The 20,644-nt window shown below is 38.0% G+C and overlaps 1 protein-coding gene across 2 annotated transcripts in view; it reads left to right on the top strand.

Annotated features, from left to right (window-relative positions):
- LOC149281823 (disabled homolog 2-interacting protein-like) overlaps positions 1–20,644 on the top strand; it is a 147,363-nt gene that overhangs the window by 112,457 nt on the left and 14,262 nt on the right. For both annotated transcript variants that reach the window (XM_089498933.1, XM_089498934.1), the window contains exons 6-11: positions 11,062–11,206; positions 12,696–12,840; positions 15,534–15,770; positions 16,590–16,791; positions 18,406–18,584; positions 19,438–20,314. In XM_089498933.1, coding sequence (XP_089355059.1) covers positions 11,062–11,206; positions 12,696–12,840; positions 15,534–15,770; positions 16,590–16,791; positions 18,406–18,584; positions 19,438–20,314 — 1,785 coding nt within the window. The remainder of the gene's footprint in view (positions 1–11,061; positions 11,207–12,695; positions 12,841–15,533; positions 15,771–16,589; positions 16,792–18,405; positions 18,585–19,437; positions 20,315–20,644) is intronic.

Genomic DNA, 20,644 nt, shown 5'->3' with positions numbered 1-20,644 from the left:
AATAATAATATTAAAATATATATATATTTTTTTTTTTTTTCTGTATTTCCAAATTGAATTCCGAGTATATTTTTGGGTATAATTGTATCTAGTTAGTTCAAACGAAGCTGGAACAAAACCTTTAAAAGATTATGGATTTTTTCGAACTTTCTAACGAGAACATTGCTCTATATGGAGAAATTCCAGGCCGGCAAAACTGTGATTAAAATATTATGTAACAAAAAAAATACATATTTTACTCAATTACAAATTCATCATAATATGCACCGGACCTATAAAAATAAAGTCTGCATTTACAATATTATTCTGAATTTCAAAATTGAAGGTTTTTCTTATTTTTATTTTTTCCTTTGTTTTTTTTTCTTTTTTTTTAAAGCCCTCTTTGTCTTCTGACATTTCATAAGCAGACAGATGATAGAATTTCCTCTCTACTTAACGTTCGAGATGAAATGCCTTTGCAGAGCACAAGTAATCCAAGTACTTTGAAGTTCTATTTCATTTTTATAGAAGAAATGAGCGTCCTTTGATTTCCGTACATCCATTCAAACGGCTGTTTAAATAGCGTGTTTAACTCTTAAACTACCTTCGGATTTTTATTTATTTTTTTACGTGAATTTGCCGTCATCTCATTTTTTGATCTACGCATTTACTTGCATTTTCACAAATAATACGCATAAATCAAGTTCTTCCTGTAGTTGATTGGTCCACATTATAGACAACATTCTCAAAACAGTAATATATTGGGGGGAAAAAACACATTTTAGTTGCTGGGATTGCAATCTTCGTAATAAAAATCTGTTAATAAATTGTATTGCCAAGTTCTTTTTTTTTTTTTGACGTGACATTTCGGCTTCTAAAAGAGATGCCAGGATAAGTCACTCGCTCCCCAGGCATATGTACGTTAAGACAGCGAGACCTCCCGTGACGTCAACGTGAAGAATGCCAACATTTCTTCTGAGCAGAAGAATCCCGAGACAGCTGGCCATAAATATGTATAGTCATGGGCGCTGCAAGTGGTACATCGACGATATCTTTTCTGTGTTACAGATTACAATTAGCGTCAAGAAGAAACCTTAAAATAGTCGGAAAATATTTGTTGCTACGTAGATGAAAATAGATAATAAATAAAATATTTTGCTGTCTGAATTGATTAAGGGTCTTAAATGTGATGGCATGGGATATGGCTTCTGAATCTAAGACGAGACCAACGACTGAGTAAGGTTTGAGTCTTTACAGCAGGAGAAATGGGCGACTAGACGGGGGCCGAATGGGGCTGATCTGCCAGCAGGTTCAATGTTTCTATGTAGCTTAGTGAATAAACAGCCTTTGTGTCTTCTTGGCTCGCCCGTAGTACTTTCCAGCCACGTTGACATGGAGCTAACAGGGCGCGAGATGGTCTTTAAAACCCACATTGTGATGTCATGTAGACCACGATCATTCTAATTGTGTTTCTTTTGCCTTCCCTCATCTTCACTACAATATGAGTTAAGTTGTCCTAATGGTTTGGATTCTCGTGCGGAAGAGTCACCGCTTTTCAGAATGATCCCAACGCAGCGTCCTGTAAGTTTAGGACTAGAAAGGTTAATTGCTCTGGCTGTGCCGTAGAAGCGCAGATATTCCGAGCTGTCACTCTCAGCCCCGACGCTACAGCTAATTTTTATGCTAAAGCCAATGAAAAGTGCCATGTTACTTTTTTTTTGACACGTCTATCACGATCTCTAGGGCTGTTAGCATAATGGCGATGTTTGCCAAATGAGTTTAAAGAAAAAAAAATTAAAAAGGAACCGCAACATAAAAAATTATGGTTTTGATCAGAAATGGTACTTCTAATTCTTTTACATAAAACATAGTGAAAACATAGTTTTAAAGTGTACATGTAACATTATTTCAACGACCACATGCCTTATTATTTCAACGACCACATGCCTTAAAGTGGCAGCGCCACAAAGTCATCCCCAGCCATCCCTGACAAAACACACCATGGGCACTCAGAGGGTTAAAGCACAATGGCCGCCGATTGCAGCTCGGTATAATTTACTTTCTCCATGGTTCTCCTTGGGCTTGTCTTGACCAGCTTGATTTAAGTGAATATTACTAAAGATTAATGTCTTCTCTCTAGTTTTTGCTCTCAAGGACATCACAGAATCACTTGTCATGAAATTTTTTTTTTTTTTTCCCCCGCCATATTTTTCCTACTCGTTTTATTCTTGATGCCTCACAGAAATATTATTAGACAGAGAACTGCCCCGATATGTAAAATTATGCAGATTCCCTGTCATTATTAATCCAGGGTCCTTTGCAGGTTCTAATATTGTAGTTGACCAAATCATCAATAGTTTAAACAAGAAGGGACATCTGAGGTTTTAAAAGCTTATGTGACGTTAAATTTTGACCTCAGAAATGCAGCGTGAATTAAAATACGGATTAACCTTTTTTTGTTGTTTTTTTTTCTTCATTTTATTACTCTACGGGTAAATAATTTGGGGAAATTATTCCTTTTTGGCACCCCCCCCAATGCCCCACTCAGTTACACCAATAGCTACCAACAGGCCACAAAGTCACATAAAAAGTCTGGGTAGAGCCATGCCCCCAGCCACCCCTCTAACCACACCTTCAATATAAAAGAATCCCTCTGGCCATTTCGTCACTGAGAATTAAATGGGGCAATAAAAGAGCCAATTTAGGCAAATTTACGTGAATTTTTAAGCCCGCTTTCTCCTGATTCCCGGACAAATTAGTATTCAAAATATTGTTCTGCTGCTCAGAATGTAATTACAGACCACAAACAGAGCAGGCCGGTCCCATGGGGTGAGAGGAAAAGGAAGGGATACCTTGCAAGAGGGTTGCCATTAGCAACTTGGCTTTTTTCTAGGAAACTGAGAGGTATTTTGTGCAAATAACCATTTTTGTTGTTAATTTCCTGCAAATGAATGCGGCCAGAGACGTGTTGGGTCAAGTAGCCTCCTGAAAGGACTTAGCAGATCAGTCGGGATCTACAGGACCGTGCTTGAAATGCACAGAAAGTCAGGTCTTGTGATCGAAGGTGGATTAAAGTGGCTCCTCTTCTCAGGAGGGCCAGTCCCTCTGTGTGCTCCTAACCTCTGATGCCCTCTTTTCCTCCCACGTTTCCCTCTTTCCTCCCATGTGCCCCTATTTCTTCTCTTGATGCCCTTTTTTCCTCCCCTGAATGCTCGGAATGTTTGCTGGGTATGAGGGTATCGCAGGCTTCCACAGCCCTAAAAGCCCCGATAATGTGTATAGAAACAGCAGAAAATAGCTTTAAATAACTTAATACACTACCCGCAGTTCACAAAGTCACATAAAATGTCTTGGGTAAAGCCCAGACCCCCAACAGATTAGAAGGTCCGTCATTCTGGTTTCATGTACCGAGATGGTCTTGCAGGAAAAAATCATTTTCACGTTGAAGTTGAAGCTGAGCCTGCCGTGGTTTGCTGCTCTTCACACATTACTTTATTACACGGAATTATTAAAGATGAAATACATGGGATGTGGAGTCGGGAAGGCTCGTCCTCCGTCGGGACGCTGTTCTGACGGAACATCTCTTGCTAATTGTAGCACGGTGGTTTAAAGTCTCCACATTCTATGTGAATTTATTGAGAGGACCAGATTCGGTTAGCATTTGAATATATTGTTGTTAAAGGCAAATAACCAACACTTGAGGTCAACGTATATGTCAATGCTAAAGGGCAATGTCACTCGGCTTCATAAACAGTCCCGTTTTCATGGGACTGTTCCCTGATTTCCATTTGTTCCCAGAAATTTTCCATGAACCCCTTTAAATTCTAAAGTTTAATTATATTTTTTATTTTTTTTATCTCTGTTGAATGAAGCACTCCAGTAATGATCCTGATATATATATTATTATTAATATATATATATATATATTATATATTAGTATAAATTGTAGAATAAACATTGTACACATAGAGAGATGGGGAATTAATATGTTCTTATTCCTTTATTAGAAATTACCCACAATCCCACCGAAATAACATCAGGGCTGGATAATGATCTCTCCGGCTTCCTTGGGAATAAACAATCAGCTTTATCTTGACATTAATTGCAACTCCGGAGCCAGACTCGTACTGTCTCGTGTCTCTGGGCTCCACATTAAGAGAAGCCTGTCAACTTCTCTACAGAATCCCGCGTCTTCACTTCCAGAGGCTGATCAGCCATTAGAACATCCGAGAAACAAAAATCTATAGAATATCTTGTACCCAAAAGAGCTTTTACCAAAGACGAGGGCGCGCCTATATGTGTCACCCCAAGACGTCTTGCCTATAGGAATGCCCCTATGCATTTCTTCATCCTAAATAAATTATTGAAGCGATTTATTAACTTTAATTTATGTTGTTACTTTTAAAAATTTTGAATCTAAAAGCTAGCTTTGAGTCGTTTTCCTCCTCGCCGATGACCTTCGCTTAGTAGAGTTCCCACGGAGAATTCGGCTCTGTTGAAGAACATGTCACTTCCGTGGTAGTTTATTTGGGCCATCGCTTGGACGTGATTTTAAAGAAAGTGACAGTTTGATGCGAAAGACCAACGCTAAAGTCTGACTCTTACAGTCGACGGATCAGAGATTGCTTTGGGTCTCTTCCGAAAGTCAAGTAATTTGTTGCATTGCACATTCGTCTTTGCCCAACACTCAAAGGAGAGGAAAAAAAAATAAAGGATTTACGTAAAGCTAGGCTGCCAAATACTTTTCTTTACTTCTTAACTTTTTTTCAGTTAAAGAGAGAACATCTAGAGTCAAGGTGAATGTCAAAAAGGTCGACAGTATTGTTTCAATTGTTTAATTGTGATTTAATAAATTAAAATATGATTTGTATTCATTACGCCGGAATTTATTCATTAAATATTTGAATTTAATATTTTAATTAAATAATAAATATTAATTTTTAAATACAAAAAAAAATTATAAATCTAGCAATATGTTATTCATCCTTTATTCCGAAAAAGGCTTCAGCATTTCATAAATTACATTTGTAATTTTGGTAGATTTAAGTAAAACTATAGGCTATAGAATATATATTTTCTTTTTCTTCCTTATGTTGGTTAATTTTAAGGGTTTTTTTAAAAAAATATTGCTATATCTAAAGATAACTTTAAATGCAAAGCTTCTGAATGATAATTATATATAGTTTTCAAAACTGTTTTTTTTTAACTATTATCTTTTCTGGAAATGTTAATGGTTTTTTTGGGGGGGGTGGATTTGGCGGTGAATTTACATTTAAATTTCGAATTTAAAAGTGTATCAAGAATCTGTTTCTACATCTGAAGTCACGCTGCGAATGATCATCTCTAAGAAATAACCTCTTTGTATTTAAATATTTATACAAAAATAGGCCCTGTAATTATAAGTAATCCGCCTTTATCATGTTTGATATGAATACAAAGTAATAATTACGTCTTTTACCGACACAAACAGAATGCTTTGCTTTTTTCGTGAGCGGGTGAGGAGTTTAATTGACAGATTTTTTTTCCGATTGTAGCGGTTTTTTTCCCGCGAGTTAGATAGGAAGGCATCTCGTATTTATTTGATTCTCACCCTGATAATACTGATGCCAGTGGCTGTTGTTTCCACATTGTGCCATGGGGATAAGTAAGGATTAATCACTGCATTTATTTTTAGATTTCTAGAATTTTTTATTTTTTTTTTAACAATGAAGGTCACTTTGCAACAGGATAAACATCACGAAAATGATGATGGATTCAAAGTGAATGGCTTTCAGCTCCGATATCTCAATTCACGGAGCAGGCAGAAAAACAATCATCGTAGAAAAGATGTCTCTGACCATCGTAACTAATTCAGTAAATGTGTATTACAGGGAAAATTGAACGGCAGAATGCAGATTCTCAGAACGCAACAGACCAGGGGAGTATGCATAAAGAAATCTGGTTCCTCGTAAAAGGAACGGAAGGGCAGCATCTCGGAAACAATGGGAAAGGGGTAGAGACAATTCCAAACATCTCCTCTGTTGACCATAACTATACTCCGAAAGAATCTCTTTCTAGGGTACGAGCTTCTCCTGCGTTATGAGAAAAGCACCCTTAGATACCTCCATAGCTGCTGCTTGTGTGATGTCTTATCCACCATGTTATAGTAACAAACCAACAACAGGTTGACTATTAGAGCAAAGTTCCTGACGTTGGTCTTTAAGTACCTCCAACCATGTAGGTTCTCTGGTTTCTTCTCACATGAGCACAAGCAGATCTTCAACTGGACCAGGTCATTTGGCCGGCTATGGTTGACCCATCTGTAGGACGATCTGAACGTGTGTACTGATGGACATTCGCAACACCTTGTCAACTTTGTTTGACATAAAAGAGTAGGACATTGTTTTGGCCGGCTGTGTTTTGTCTCTCGAAGGCGTAAGACCAGTACTAAGAAAGATCAGCGGATCAAAGTGAAAGCCTGACATGTTATTGATGGGCATTACTGAGTGGACTCGAGTGATCAATTCCTCATTACTCCCCTGTTATCTTGTGCCACGACGGATGAGCGCAACAGTCTCGTCAGGAGATAGTAATCATATTACCGTGTTACCTCCTACCACTAGGCAAAAATTTAGCTAGGGTGGATGAATTTTAATGTCTTTGTCCTTTTTCTAAAAGTTATGGTCCGATCAAGTACCTAAGGATAATGTTCTACGTCCAGCCCTTAAATATCATGTGCGTTTGTAGCAGTAACGAATTTACCCTTTTTATTGGAATTCCAATTATTTTAACAAAAAAATTCTGTTCACATATCTTAGCCAATACAGGTAATCTACTGAACCTTTTATCATCTCTGTGCTAGACTAAAATCTAAGCAATATATTTATATGAATATTTTTATTATTATTATTATTTTTTAATTATTATTTCTCTTGACCCATTAAAAAAAAAAAATTCCACCGAACCAAAACCTATTTTTGTTCATAAAACATTATTCTGGAATTATTCTTTACAACAGAGAAAAGTTCCGAATACGGAATTCGGTTATATCTCTTAATGCATTCCCAAAACGCCGGGGTCTGGATACTTCTAACATGAATACTGCTGTTGCTTTTTTCCCCACTTGCCAAAGGCTTTATGTGTCAAAATTATTGATCGCAAACAAAAGTGAGCGATGCATCCTCCTGGTCTCGGACAATCTCTGGTGGGATAATCCTTTTTTTTCTTTCATTATGTTTTTATTTAATTTTGTTTCTGCCTAAGAGTTATATCATATTCTAAGCTGTACTGACGGAGCGAAAAGTATTTCTATTGAGTGAACAGTAGCAAATTTTATAAAGCCGAGACAAGATGATGGAGAACGTCGTCAGGTTGATATCAATTTGTACCTCCTGGTGTTTTAAAATAAAGGCAGGACTTTGGTCTACTTGAGGTTAAGCCGTTGGTAGGAGATTAGACGAGGAGCCCGAAGAACCAACCTATCCACCAATAAACGCTGGCCGGGGGGGGGGGGCTATACACAATATAGAAAGACCACCCCAGAACCGAGCGAGGTTGCCCCTTACAGCCAACCAGAAAACTATTGGAATGCCCATTCTCTGGCCAAGGCCAGTAGTCATGTTTCCCCTTCCACACCTGTCCAAGGGGGCCTCTTTACAACCAGACGATAATAACTTTACTCTTGTTTCCGTAAGTGAATTTTTGATATGATTTTACTTTTTGTACAGTACTGCGGAAAAAAATATGGCGCTATATAAATCAATAAAAATAATAATAACATAAAAGCATGGCAGGAATTCACAATTTCTTGTATTTCCTAAAAATCACTAAAAAAAATAAAAAATAAATCATAATTATGATGATGAGGTGATTAAATTATCACAGTTTAAATAGAAAAAAAAAATTAACCAGGGCATATTTTCACAAATAACAGGTACCAGATCACGTAGTTTCAACTATAACATACTAAGAGGAAAAGTAAAATATAAAACATGGCCATCCCTGTAAGAATATTCTAGTATTAGAATACCAAGGCTTTTATGTATCTTCTCCTATCATCAGAGGTCTACCTGCATTGATCGTATACATATCAGAAGCGATTAGATCTAATGGCGTCAAACGAAAAGATTTAATATTTATGTTGTTGCCGTTATAAGACTGATCCCTCGCATGATACGATTTATGGTAGACTGAAAAGAAACCCGCAAGCCGAAGCACATTTATAATATCACTGTTGATTTGAAGGATTTGTTTTTATTGATCGTACCTTTGAACAATAATCTCTTGTTGGAGAAAAAAAAAAAAACGCAATAAAGAAGACACTCGAAGATATGAAGTCTTATTTTCTCCGTAATCAAAAGCGACCGCAATGTATACATTCTCAGGGCTTATAGAACATTCTTTCCAAGTATTCAGATCCTTAAGGGAATTTATATGCTTGATGTGATTCAAAAAAAAAAAAAAAAAAGCTTTGCAAAGTAATATTCGGTACAAAGGTATAAAATATCAGACAGGAATGCTTATTATAACCCTATTCCACCCAAATACTCGCCAGAGAATTCTGTCTCACAAATTTAATACATAAAAAATACAATAAGTACTTTTTTTTCCCACATAGCCAGAAGCTCCAATCCGAAATGCCATTGACTGTGTGCCGCCGACGGCTTTATTGGTTTTCATAATTGCATTTGACTGACTCTGCTTAGCGCATGTGTGAGAGTTTCACGAAAAAAAAGTCAGCTTCTTGAAAGATAGGTTATCACTGATCCGAAAATATATATTTTTTTGCCAACATTACATGTGAAATTATTGTTTTTGCTACAATAGCTTTTTTTAACCTCTTAAAACAACAGGAAAGTCTCACCTTAAATCGGTTATCGTAAAGGTTAGTTGAAATATTAATTGCACTCTTCACTTAAAACAATAGAAAAAAAATTAAGACTCTAAGATTCTATGGCAACAACCAATCGGTGCCTGTGTTCCCAGAAAAATACAAATGAGGCCATATTTTGCTTGATTAAAACATTATTCCTGGCAAGGGTCTGGGCATTTGGCATTACTAGGAAAGATGTTTCTAATGCTCCATTTAGTGATAAAGTGTTGAGTAGGTGGAACAGCAGCTTTAAATATGACGCGGGTGCATAGTTCTCTCCTGGTTCTTATAAATGTTACAATTTAAAGAGCTGTCATGTTGTCTCCTTTAAGCGGAAGACAACGTCGGAAGTCAGTGGTCCATTTGGGAGGTCCATGCTTGCTTCTGGTGGCTCATACATAAGGCGGTGAAGCACCACACAACACCAGTACATATCTTCTCAAAGCATCTGTATGGAAAGTGTTCAGCTTCAAATCTGTGATAGAGCCTAAGCTTAGTTTCCATGTTAATATTAAAGTATAATGCCTTTTTTTTTACCGGGAGCATACTAATAAAAGTCGGTATTGAAGAGAATGACCACTGCAGAGGTTACAGATAGGACCACACATGATCCACTATTGTAGCCTCAGGACACATTTTCATTTTCAAAATGAGCTCTTTAAATATAACCTCTGAGAACTTCCAAGGCGTTCAGGATGAAGAGATATATTCCAGCAAACGTAGACAGAAGATCCAGGCATCTCTGATCATTGAAATGTTTGGACAGTGACAGTGACAAGAGATGCTAGAGAGAAGCTAATTAAAACCATCATTTTCTGTGCGAGAAAGAATTGGCAAGTGTAAGCGTAGAGGAGAAGATTTTGGTAGATGGACAGGATAACGGGGTAAGATAACATTTTTTTGTTCAGGGACACGATTCTGGATAGTATCCAGTTCTGAAGTCACTCTGGATAAAAGATTATGCATTATTTTCTTCAAATATCCGAGGGCAGAATTAGGTTTATGATGTAAAACAATATTCATCCAAAATCTGCGTAATCTCTTAAAAAAAAAAACCACCATCAAATTTTAGATTTCATATTGAGTTGAGATGATACATAATATTCTGTTTTTGGATAATTTTGTTTGTATTTATCATGACTGATGAGAGATATATCTAACTTTTTATCAGTTTTGTGTTAGAAGATAGATATCACCAAATGTTGTTGGTCTTCAACTAGAGGGTCAGTGGCTTAGATGGAAAGTAAGGAAGTTTTACTTTACTAAGAGATGTAGTTAAGCCTCCCAGCAGAGGTGGTAGGGGGTTAATACAGTGAGGGTATTGATCATGCATGGGGTAGGCATACAGCTCCTGAATCTAAGACGAGAACAACGACTGATTAAGGTTTGAGTCTTTACAGCAGGTGAAATGGGCAGACGGGTCTCATGTTATATTTCTAAGATGTCATTGTCGTGTCCTGAGATTTTGGATTAACCATTCGGTGTCCTAAGCACAGTCAGAAACGGAGCACCAACCATGCTGGGGATGTATGGAGAAATCTGTGTTGCGCATGAGCACAGCCGAAAAGCTGCTTCCATGCTCAACGGTGGTGACCGCATAAACTCAAGCAAATTCACATTGTCCAAGCGTCTAGGCAGCAACTCCACAAAGCCAAGTTTGCGATGATAACAAGTAGAGAGTCCGTCAAAATTCACTTGGTTTCATTAAAAGGTGACATGTAGTTACTGACTGTCTTGATCTAAGCTCTGGATATCCATCAATACTTTAGAACCCTGGTTGGTTTTACTGGTTTTAAAGACTGTACAATTTGTTTTTGAATGCGTAAACTCGATTATACATTTTCCGTACCGTACCATACTGTGGATGGGCATTATTTGGTATCTACGACATTGTTACAGCATTCACTTAGAGTCCGTATATTCTTGGCTTTATTCGGTTGAGCTGGATATTATGATGAATGGCATTGTGATGTACAAAGCAATTAGACACATCCCCGGCAAATGAGCACATCTGAATGATCTATGCCACTCATTAGCCATCCTGAGTATGTATCTCATTGTGCCAATCCATTAACTCTTTATTGCATGGAAGAGCGGCGCTGGAAAAAGATTCCTCCGGGCTGTGTGTAGGGTATTGATTTTACCTTTGACCTTAATATAGGGTGGTAACAGTATGTATTAGCCTTGTGGTATAGCTCTATATCTGACTCTTGTATTTCTGCTCTGTCTAGGACTTCCTTACGGACTTGATGATGTCAGAAGTGGACCGCTGCGGCGAGAACGAGCACCTTATATTTCGGGAGAACACTCTTGCTACAAAGGCCATCGAGGAGTACCTGAAACTAGTAGGTCAGAAGTATCTACAGGATGCTTTAGGTAATTTTATTTTTGTAATGCTTCATTTTGAGTTTCTGGTTAATGAATATGATGTAAATAAATATATACTGTGCCTACCCAAAAATGTGTATAAATATTTTGTTTAGGAAAGATAAACATAAAATGCAAAAAAAGTAGTCACAAAAAAAAGAAAAAAAGAAAAAAAAAGTTTAATTGCAAAAAAAATATTCACAGCCTGGAAGTAGAACCTCAGGGGTGGTGCCCTCTTCTCAAGGGAGGTAAAAGCTCCACCCACCACCATATTAAGCTCAGCCTGTTCTCTATGCAAACCATGCCCACTCATAGTCCGGGGGATGCGTTAATCATCAGAATAGAGTCCAGATCACGATAGAGTTTCCTCCGGTGTATTAAAATGTAATTTACATTTGAGCTTTAATGTGGGGTAGCTAAGCACCCCCTAAAGCCTGTGGCTCCTAGGAAATCTGCTCTGGTTGGTTCATTATTCTAGATGTCTACAGAGCCACTCAAGGTCAAACATTTCATCATTCGGGAAGCAAGACACTCTCTAGAATTCAGTCCTTACTCACTACGGATATTCCATTTAATCTCACAAAAAGCATTAGTCTATAAACCCACCGGCAGTGCCGAAATGCTTACATCTCAGAGAAGAAAGGAGACATCTCCTGACAGGGACATCTCTGCTCCTCTTATCTTGCATGCTCTTCATGCCAATGTTTATGGGACGGGACTGTGAATGTACTTTCATGGGTGTAAAGCTCTTATCGGCTTTTTACACTTCATTAGCAGAGCTGTAATTACCAAGTTTTTTTTTTCCAGTCTGGTGGACCTAAGTTGTGACTTTGAAATTTTTCCTTTCCGTGCCCAGAAGGAACACTTTCATTCAGCATACAAACACTCGGTGAAACGCTCCCTTATATCTTCTGTCTACATTCACAGCTCTAGCGAAGAATAAGAATTTTTTTGCAATGCCTAAAAATAGCTACATGTTAAGAAAAATAAACCCCGGGCTGATTTCTCGGATAAGGAAAGTTGGCGGCAGTAAGTTAGCAAATGATCTCGGCTGATTTTTTTGTAATTCTAAATTGTACGAGTGATCCGTCTCTTAAAATATTTTTTCCTTTATCGCCTGATAATTGTTGATATAATCTCCCATTAAAAAATCAATAAATAAAATAATAAAAAAAAATATTCCAACGCATTATTAAATTTAATATATATTTCTAGGAATAAAGCAAATAAAAATATGTGAGTTGAGAATAAGATTGACGCATGTTAAGACGTACCGGTAAAGAAGGAGAAGAGGGTCCTGCTCTCTTACAATCTATTAGGAGGTTGAGAGAGAATGACACACAAAGAGAGGGTTTTCTTCGGTGAGGATGATTTGATTTTGGAGAGGGAGAGGTCAATTAACAAATTTTAAAATCTTTAAGATGTAACAGGTTCCTGAAGCCAACCGTTCAACATCTTTGAAGTGTTTATCTCTTACCATCACTTTTCTCTCCCGCAGGCGAATTTATTAAGGCCCTGTACGAGTCGGATGAAAATTGTGAGGTGGATCCCAGCAAATGCTCATCTTCCGACCTGCCTGAACACCAGGGGAACCTGAAAATGTGTTGCGAATTAGCATTTTGCAAAATCATCAATTCCTACTGGTCAGTATGCACATTCTCTTCCATCCCAGTGATTCCGACCGAGGTATGACTACAATCCCTATGAGCCAAAGCTGGATGACAGGGCTTGCTGTTCGAGACCCACAGAAGAAAAATGAGTTTTATTTACCCCATTTAATTTATAAAGCCATATCCGGCTGTTTCTATACACATTATGGGGGCTTTTAGGGCCGTAGAACCCTGCGATACCCTCATACCCAGCAAACATTCCGACCTCCTAGAACTAGATTTACTTTGTTTTTATATTCAAAAGAACAATTTCTAAAAAATAAAAAATCGAGTTAAATACTTTTTTCTAAAACCCATCCATGGCATCTGACTCGTTATAAGCACAACTCAATGGCGCCATCTGGTAATAACTTTTTTGGTTTGGTTTTGTTTCTCTATGTTTGAAATTGGTGACACGGTGTGTAATAAAGAGTTCGAAAAATAAAGAATACAAGTTCTAATTCTGCACAAACATTAGTTTTCAGCATTTAAAATAAATAAAGTTAAATGTAAAGGAAAATTCAGGGGTTCGAGCTGCCGGAGTGACTGTGCTGTTTCAGCAGTGCAACCTTGGACGGTATAAATTATAGAGAGCCGAGTGTATTAATTAACATTAATATGCACACTTTTCATAGTCGAACACATATTTCACTCTACCTGGGGAATTTTTTAAATATGATTAGAGAGAAGGAAAAAAATAATAGGAAATTAGACAAATGTATGTCCAAGATCCCCCCCCCAACAAAGTGCTTTGCCCTGAAATTCCCCAAATTGTTATTACAAAGTAACGACATTCCGGGTAATTATTTTTGTGAGACGCGAAGAAGGAGAAAACCGTTTTGTGCTAAACTTTGTCGACCCCTTAGCAATCGTATATCTTGTCATTTTGTCATAAACGGAAGGTCTGAGATTAGCGTAAAATGTAGACATCTGGTATATTTCGGAACTTGAACGCTCAGCAAGACTTATGAGTTATGAGGATGAAGAAACATTGTAACACCGCAGTTAAAAGAGAAAATACATAAAAAGGATACTTTGATTTCATTTTTGGGGTGCAGAGTTGGATGTTATCGGTATAGTAATGAAAAGTGGTGGAATGGTTGAGGTAGAAGCCATGGAGTGTCCCAAATGCCCTGTTGAGTTTTCCAAAGACAAGAGGAACCGAAAGGTCCATTTATTGGTTTGCGATTGTGTGTTGAAGGAAGTGATGTCATATCTTAGGGCCCACCTAGGTTCCCACTGAGGAACCTCACAAAAAGAGCAGATAAAGGTAGTTCTTGATCCTTAATTCCATGATATCATCCGGGAAAGTATTGAACGTATGGATGGGTGGCACTGGTCTCGTGTCCTAAACTGTTCCAACAATGGGACTCAACACTGCTTGGCGACACCCTCCTGAAACGCATCTTATATAAGGGTTTCTTTAACTATTTAGGGGGCATGCCGACATTATTTGGAAGGTTTACTTTAGTCTGTTCCATATGTAAAGTATATGGAACGAATGTAAAACTGAGCCAGAAAGGACTCATTTGTGCACGAGTGTCACGCAAGTGACCTTTAAACAAACAGCCAATCACCGTCACTCGTTTAAGGAGCTATACTATATTATTACACGTTTTCAGCTGTTAATTAGTTATAACCATTTATACAGCAGCTAGCGCAGGGCATCAGGTAATCACTGGGCTTGTTCACTATTTATAAATCTCTTCCGAATGTATATTTCCATGGCAACGATATCGAGCAATGAAATATGTTAATGCATTCCCGAGCTTTGCATCTGTTTATCATATTTTATATAAGGTAGGCTGCCATTACAGGAAAAAAATGGGTCACACACACAAAAAAAAAAATAGGATTTCTGGAACCAGCTCATCTCAGGAGTAAAAAAAAACCAATGTTTCTGAGCGTCTCTGCCTTTTGTGCGGTAAAAACATCATTAACAAAGTAAACGAATGAAACCCACGTAGGCCGTTAAAGAATGAAAACAAACACAATGCAGGTATACAGATCATCACGGAGCTGCGAGCGTCTTTCACGGGACGGATCTGTTAAGACACGTTTCACAGTGGAAGAAAAAAAAACACGTTTAATTGTGTAAATGTTTAATTGCAGTGGAAAAGAAATGAGCTTTTGTATCGATTTCACCTAAACACGGATTCCTGGGACTATACGATTACCTTCCTACACGTAATATCTTCAAATATGTGGGAATTATATACAATTAACAATTCTCGTGTTGAATGTGGTCTTCTCACAGTAGCCACCATGGAATGGTGCAATCAACAGTAACATTCCTCTGGTTGCCATGGCGATTTAATTCCACTAGCTGTTTTAGAGCTGATCTAACTAAATAATATATAAAATGATAATATATATATATTTTTTTAAATGAATAATCTCTCCCGCTGTCAGGGGCGTCCTACCATTTTAATTTTGGATCTTCACCACTGAAAGTCAGAAACAACGTAACAAAGTTACCAGGATTTTTTTTAAATGTTGTATTGGGATTCTATAGGAATTGTGAATTTTTTTTTCTATTATTTTTAATCGATCATTTTTGGACAATATAAAAAATTGGAATTGTAGGGTTTTATTTTTTTTTGTATAATATTATATTTTATATTTTTTATATACAATATTTATTGCATAGTTTTGGATCTCACCGTCCCGTCTTCTTCTATCTGCAGCGTGTTTCCAAGGGAGCTCAAAGAGGTCTTCGCGTCGTGGAGACAGGAATGTAACAGCCGAGGGCGTCCAGATATCAGCGAGAGACTTATCAGTGCTTCCTTGTTCTTACGCTTCCTATGCCCGGCCATCATGTCGCCATCATTATTCAACCTGCTCCAGGAATATCCGGACGACCGGACGGCGAGAACTTTGACCTTGATCGCCAAAGTCACCCAGAACCTCGCCAACTTTGCAAAGTGAGTGTCTCTTCCCCAGGGACCCCCCCCCAACTGCCCCCCCCACACCGCCTGCTATTTTGGAAAGCTCAACCGAGCCAAACAATTACCAGGGAAATCAATGACTTTCAGTCTTATAGAATTTACACCTTATTCTTCAAGCAGTCAATTATCTCTGCTCTGTATCAGCTCAAAGAGAGCGCACACTTAGCTGCACACTTGGGAAAACAGGAGTTAATTAAAACACTTTTCCCTTTTATTTTATTTTTAATGCTCGTACCCTATAGTATCAGATGAGAGAAGCCGAAAGAGTAGAATGAATAACAAATGATTAGCTCATTCTAGAGTTTTGTTTTTAACAAAAAAAAAAAGAATGGAATCCTAAAATTATAGGGGAAAAATAGGTGTGAGATTTTAATTCATTCTGTAGAAATTGCAGGGATTTTGTCTTCATAAATAGAGTATTGTAGAGTATTTAAGTTAATTGTGAATAAAAATCATATTATAATAAAACATATGCCGTGTGTGTAGGATGTATACAACAGTTTTGCATTTTTCTAAGTTGTAACTTAGTGAAATTGATTTTTAAATATTAAAATCATTAAAGATAGGTTTGTGAGCATTAAAATTCATCATTTGGGCTAGAATCGGAATCTCTGATTTAAAGATCTCCAGCACTCAGTAGCATGCGCTGTTCTGATGACCCATGACAGTCATGGGTTTTGTATGTTTTGTAATATAATAAGCTTACCAAAAATGGAATATTAAAACACAATAATTGAACAAAATGTATAAAATAGATCTGAAAGCAGACTCCAGACACGTGTGTTGTCTCGGCAGGTTCGGCAGTAAAGAGGAGTACATGTCATTCATGAATCAGTTCCTGGAGCATGAATGGACCAATATGCAGAGGTTCCTGCTGGAGATATCCAATCCGGAAACCATTTCAAATACTGCGGGCTTCGAAGGCTACATTGACTTGGGCCGGGAGCTGTCAACGCTGCACTCTCTTCTGTGGGAAGTCATCTCTCTGCTGGATCAGGTACTGGGAAACCTGTGGCTTTTTATATTATTATTATTCCTGGAATTTGGAATTCCAACCAAATTAAACTTGTTTTTTTCTGGATAATCACATTATTTCTTGACACCTTTAGTTTCATTCTGCTTTTTTAGCCCGACACATATTCTCCAGATTGCCTACACAAGTCTACAGGAGGCCGCCATCTTTATTTTTGATGTAAAAGTCTCATAAGAACTTGTTTTTGGTACAGCGGCTCTATGTTATCATTAAACTAACTTCTGATACAGTTTAGTACTGGCAATTGGGGTTTATCTGCTACAAAGTTTCTGAAATTGTCTCATCACCATAGCAACCAATGGAATGTTCCATTCAGAAGGAAAATTATGTTTGTTGCTAGGGTGATCATTATGAATTTATTAAATTATCAATAAGGGTTGTAGGGGGGTATGGGATTGTTATTTCCAGATATATTAACTATTCTATTCTCTTTTAACCCTGCGTGTTGTGGTCCATTGGAATAAACCACTGCTAGAGGCTGTAAGTCAATCATTACTCTTAGGGCAGCCTCTAGTGGTAAGAGAGTTAAGGAGACCTCACTGAATACGACGACCTCTTGTTGGTTGAGGATCAGCGGAATTTTAGTTTAAGTTTAACACTTGAAGGTTAAATATATTATATTATTATTATTAACCAAATGATTATATGTGTTAATACATATACTGCACATATACAATAATATATATATATATATATATATAACAGCAGAAAAATGATCTGTCCTTTGGAACCAATGGTTTTAACATTTTTTTATGAGTGATATATTCATTGTGGCTCATAAAACCAAACCAATGGAGGTGAAGATCAGAAATATCCATTTTTAACACTCCGCCGAAGGATCCTGTTTTCTGGTTCATTATAGATTATGAATTTGGGGCTTTTTCCTTTCTCCTACACTTAGACCAACAAACAAGCTACAATGTAACAGTGCTTTATTTCTTCCCAAGAGGGAAAACTGTCACTTGTAGATTAAATGCTAATTCGACCCACTTTCAAGTTACTGGCGCGTTTTGGAACGGTGAAAGTAAAGAAATATTTGGCTTGAAAATCCAATAAACAAAAGAAATGAATGTTTAGTTACTCTAATTCTTTTTGAATCCCAGCTGAAGGTAAAATGATTATTTATGATTTGTCTTTTCTTATCATATTTGGGGTAGTTAATTCTGCCATAATAAGTGGCATTAAATGCATAAATACGAATTGGGAAAAATGTGATATTATATACTTTTAATCTTCTTAAACATAAGCTTGTGAGCTAAGTGGGTGAGAAGTTCAATCTTTTATTATATATATATATATATATATATATATATATATATATATATATATATATAAAGCAGATCGGCCCCATCCGGCCCTGTCTAGTCTACCCGTTTCTCCTGCCGTAAAGACTCAAACCTTAATCAGTCGTTGGTCTCGTCTTAGATTCAGGAGCCGTATGTCTATCCCATGCATGTTTAATACCCTCACTGTATTACCCTCTACCACTTCTGATGCGAGACTGTTCTTCCTATTAGGGACCCATAGGCCTGCATCAGAATCACTCAGCCAATTTCCATTTATTCTCTTCCTCTTAAGGGCACGGTCGCTAAACTTGGACCCCTTCCTCGAATTTTAAGAGATCTTAATACAGCTCTTAGCAATCCATCCAGCATCCAAGGCTCCGTCACAAGCGATCACTCCGCAACGACGCCAAACGCAAGCAACAGCATATCTGCCGGACTTCAGAGGATGGTAATCGAGAATGACTTATCTGGGTAAGAGGAACGGAGGCGCGCTTCAGTGTCCGTCTCGCGGGGAAACAAGCTTGAGTGTCACCGATATATAATAATAACCCCCTTTACAAACATTGATTGACCCGTTTGTAGATTAGATTTAAAATAAACGCTAAAAAAGATGGGTTGGAAGTTAGTCATCCCGCTTACTGCTTAAGGAGAAAATATGCTCCTCCGTTGGGGGATGAAAAACTTTTCCCCCGTTATTTTTCACTTAAATAAAACGTAATTATACTGATCAAAAGAATAATAAAATAGGAAGGGTAAAAGCAGGCTACGTTGTATTTAACAATTTAATTAAAAGAATGAGCCGGTACGGCTGTCTTTATAATCAAGGCTTTTATCCCTAATTCCGCACAGCATGCGGTACAACTGTTTAAAAATCTATTTAAATTTCACGCGGGATGGAACCACTTAGAACAAAACGCTGAATGTTGATGGATCCCCCAGCTTTGATCTTACATGGTTGTCCAATCTTTCTTCTAAGAAATATAAGAAAGTAAAAAAAAGAATAAAATATATGAATATTTGTTGGAAAAAAAGGACACCCCCCCCCAATACCCCATACTGAGTTTCTGGAACGTGAAATGATCAATATACCATAGTCTCTGGTCTTATTCCGGCAGCTTTTTATGGTGGTCTTTAAAATCCATCACATTAGAGATGGAATTACACTCAACATTGAGCCGAAGGCATGGCTGTCCTCCGTAAACTTGATTCTTTTTTTTTTTAATCTCATTGGGATGGAGCCAATATGTTTAAGTAATTGGGTTTTCGCTTAATTGCAGTGTAGCGTTTAAAGCTCGTCTCCCTTTGTTTATTTATTTCCCCTTAGTCTAATAGATTTCACAAGGTTACCATCTCCAACTCCTGAAAACAAGGACTTATTTTTTGTCACAAGGTCCTCTGGGGTTCAGCCGTCACCGGCACGAAGTTCCAGCTACTCGGAAGCCAACGAGCCCGATGTGCAGATTACTAATGGCAACAAGAGTTTGTCAATGGTTGACCTTCAAGACAATCGGGTTTTGGACATTGGCACGAACGCTTCATGTATGGGGGACTCTTTGAATGAAAGCCAAACATCTTTTAGCCAGTTGCAAGCGATCTGGACTGCACGAACACCACAGGGCAATATCATGACCATGACCACGGCTAGAAGAACGGGACAGACACCTTCAACTCCAAATGCAGATACGCCACCGGGCAGGCCTCAACTTTTGGCACCTTTATCGTTCCAAAACCCTGTGTACCAAATGGCATCGGGTTTGCCAGTATCGCCACGAGGCTTGGGAGACTCTGGGTCAGAATGCCATAGCTCTCTGAGTTCCCACAGTAACAGCGAGGACTTGGCCGGGAGCAAACACTGCTTCGTTAATCCCGGTAGCAGCGAGGATTTCAGCAGACGCCCCGGGGATATGTCTCGGAGGCAATATTCCTTAGGTGACAAAGCTGGCCAACCTACTATGCCACGGCAAAACAGTTCAGGCCCCCAGAGGCGAATAGATCAACCGCCCCCTCCACCTCCACCGCCGATGACTAGAGGAAGGACACCACCAACGTTACTCAACACAACACCGTATCCAAGGCCGTCCAGTGGAAGTATGATGTCATCTTCCCCAGACTGGCCTGGCAGCGGGGCACGGATGAGGCAACAGTCTTCATCCTCCAAAGGTGACAGCCCAGAGATGAAACAAAGAACAGTACATAAGCAGGTTGGTTACCATTCCTTTTACCTACTGCAGCCTCTTAAATATTTTGTAAACTCGGACATGAGTTGGATACTTTATGGACCACAAATCTAGCCCAAGAACCTGTCTGTCTTATAACTGCATTGTGTGATAGTTCCTCTTAAGCAACCTTTTTAGATGTTTGCCATTAATAACCAGTATATCATTTACGTTTCTTGCAGGCAAATCATAACTTTTCCTTTAAACTTAACTCAGGAAGTTTTAAAGGAAAAGTTTTCTGATGTCTTATTGGGCAGCCCTGTATGGGTTACAGGACATAAATTGGCTTTACTTGTGTTGTAGGTTTTATTATTA

The sequence above is a fragment of the Sceloporus occidentalis genome, unplaced genomic scaffold, assembly GCF_023333645.1.
Source record: "Sceloporus occidentalis isolate IW3139 unplaced genomic scaffold, rSceOcc1.0.p SCAF_127, whole genome shotgun sequence".
Lineage (NCBI taxonomy): Eukaryota > Metazoa > Chordata > Lepidosauria > Squamata > Phrynosomatidae > Sceloporus > Sceloporus occidentalis.
This window is presented reverse-complemented; position numbering and strand designations above follow the sequence as displayed.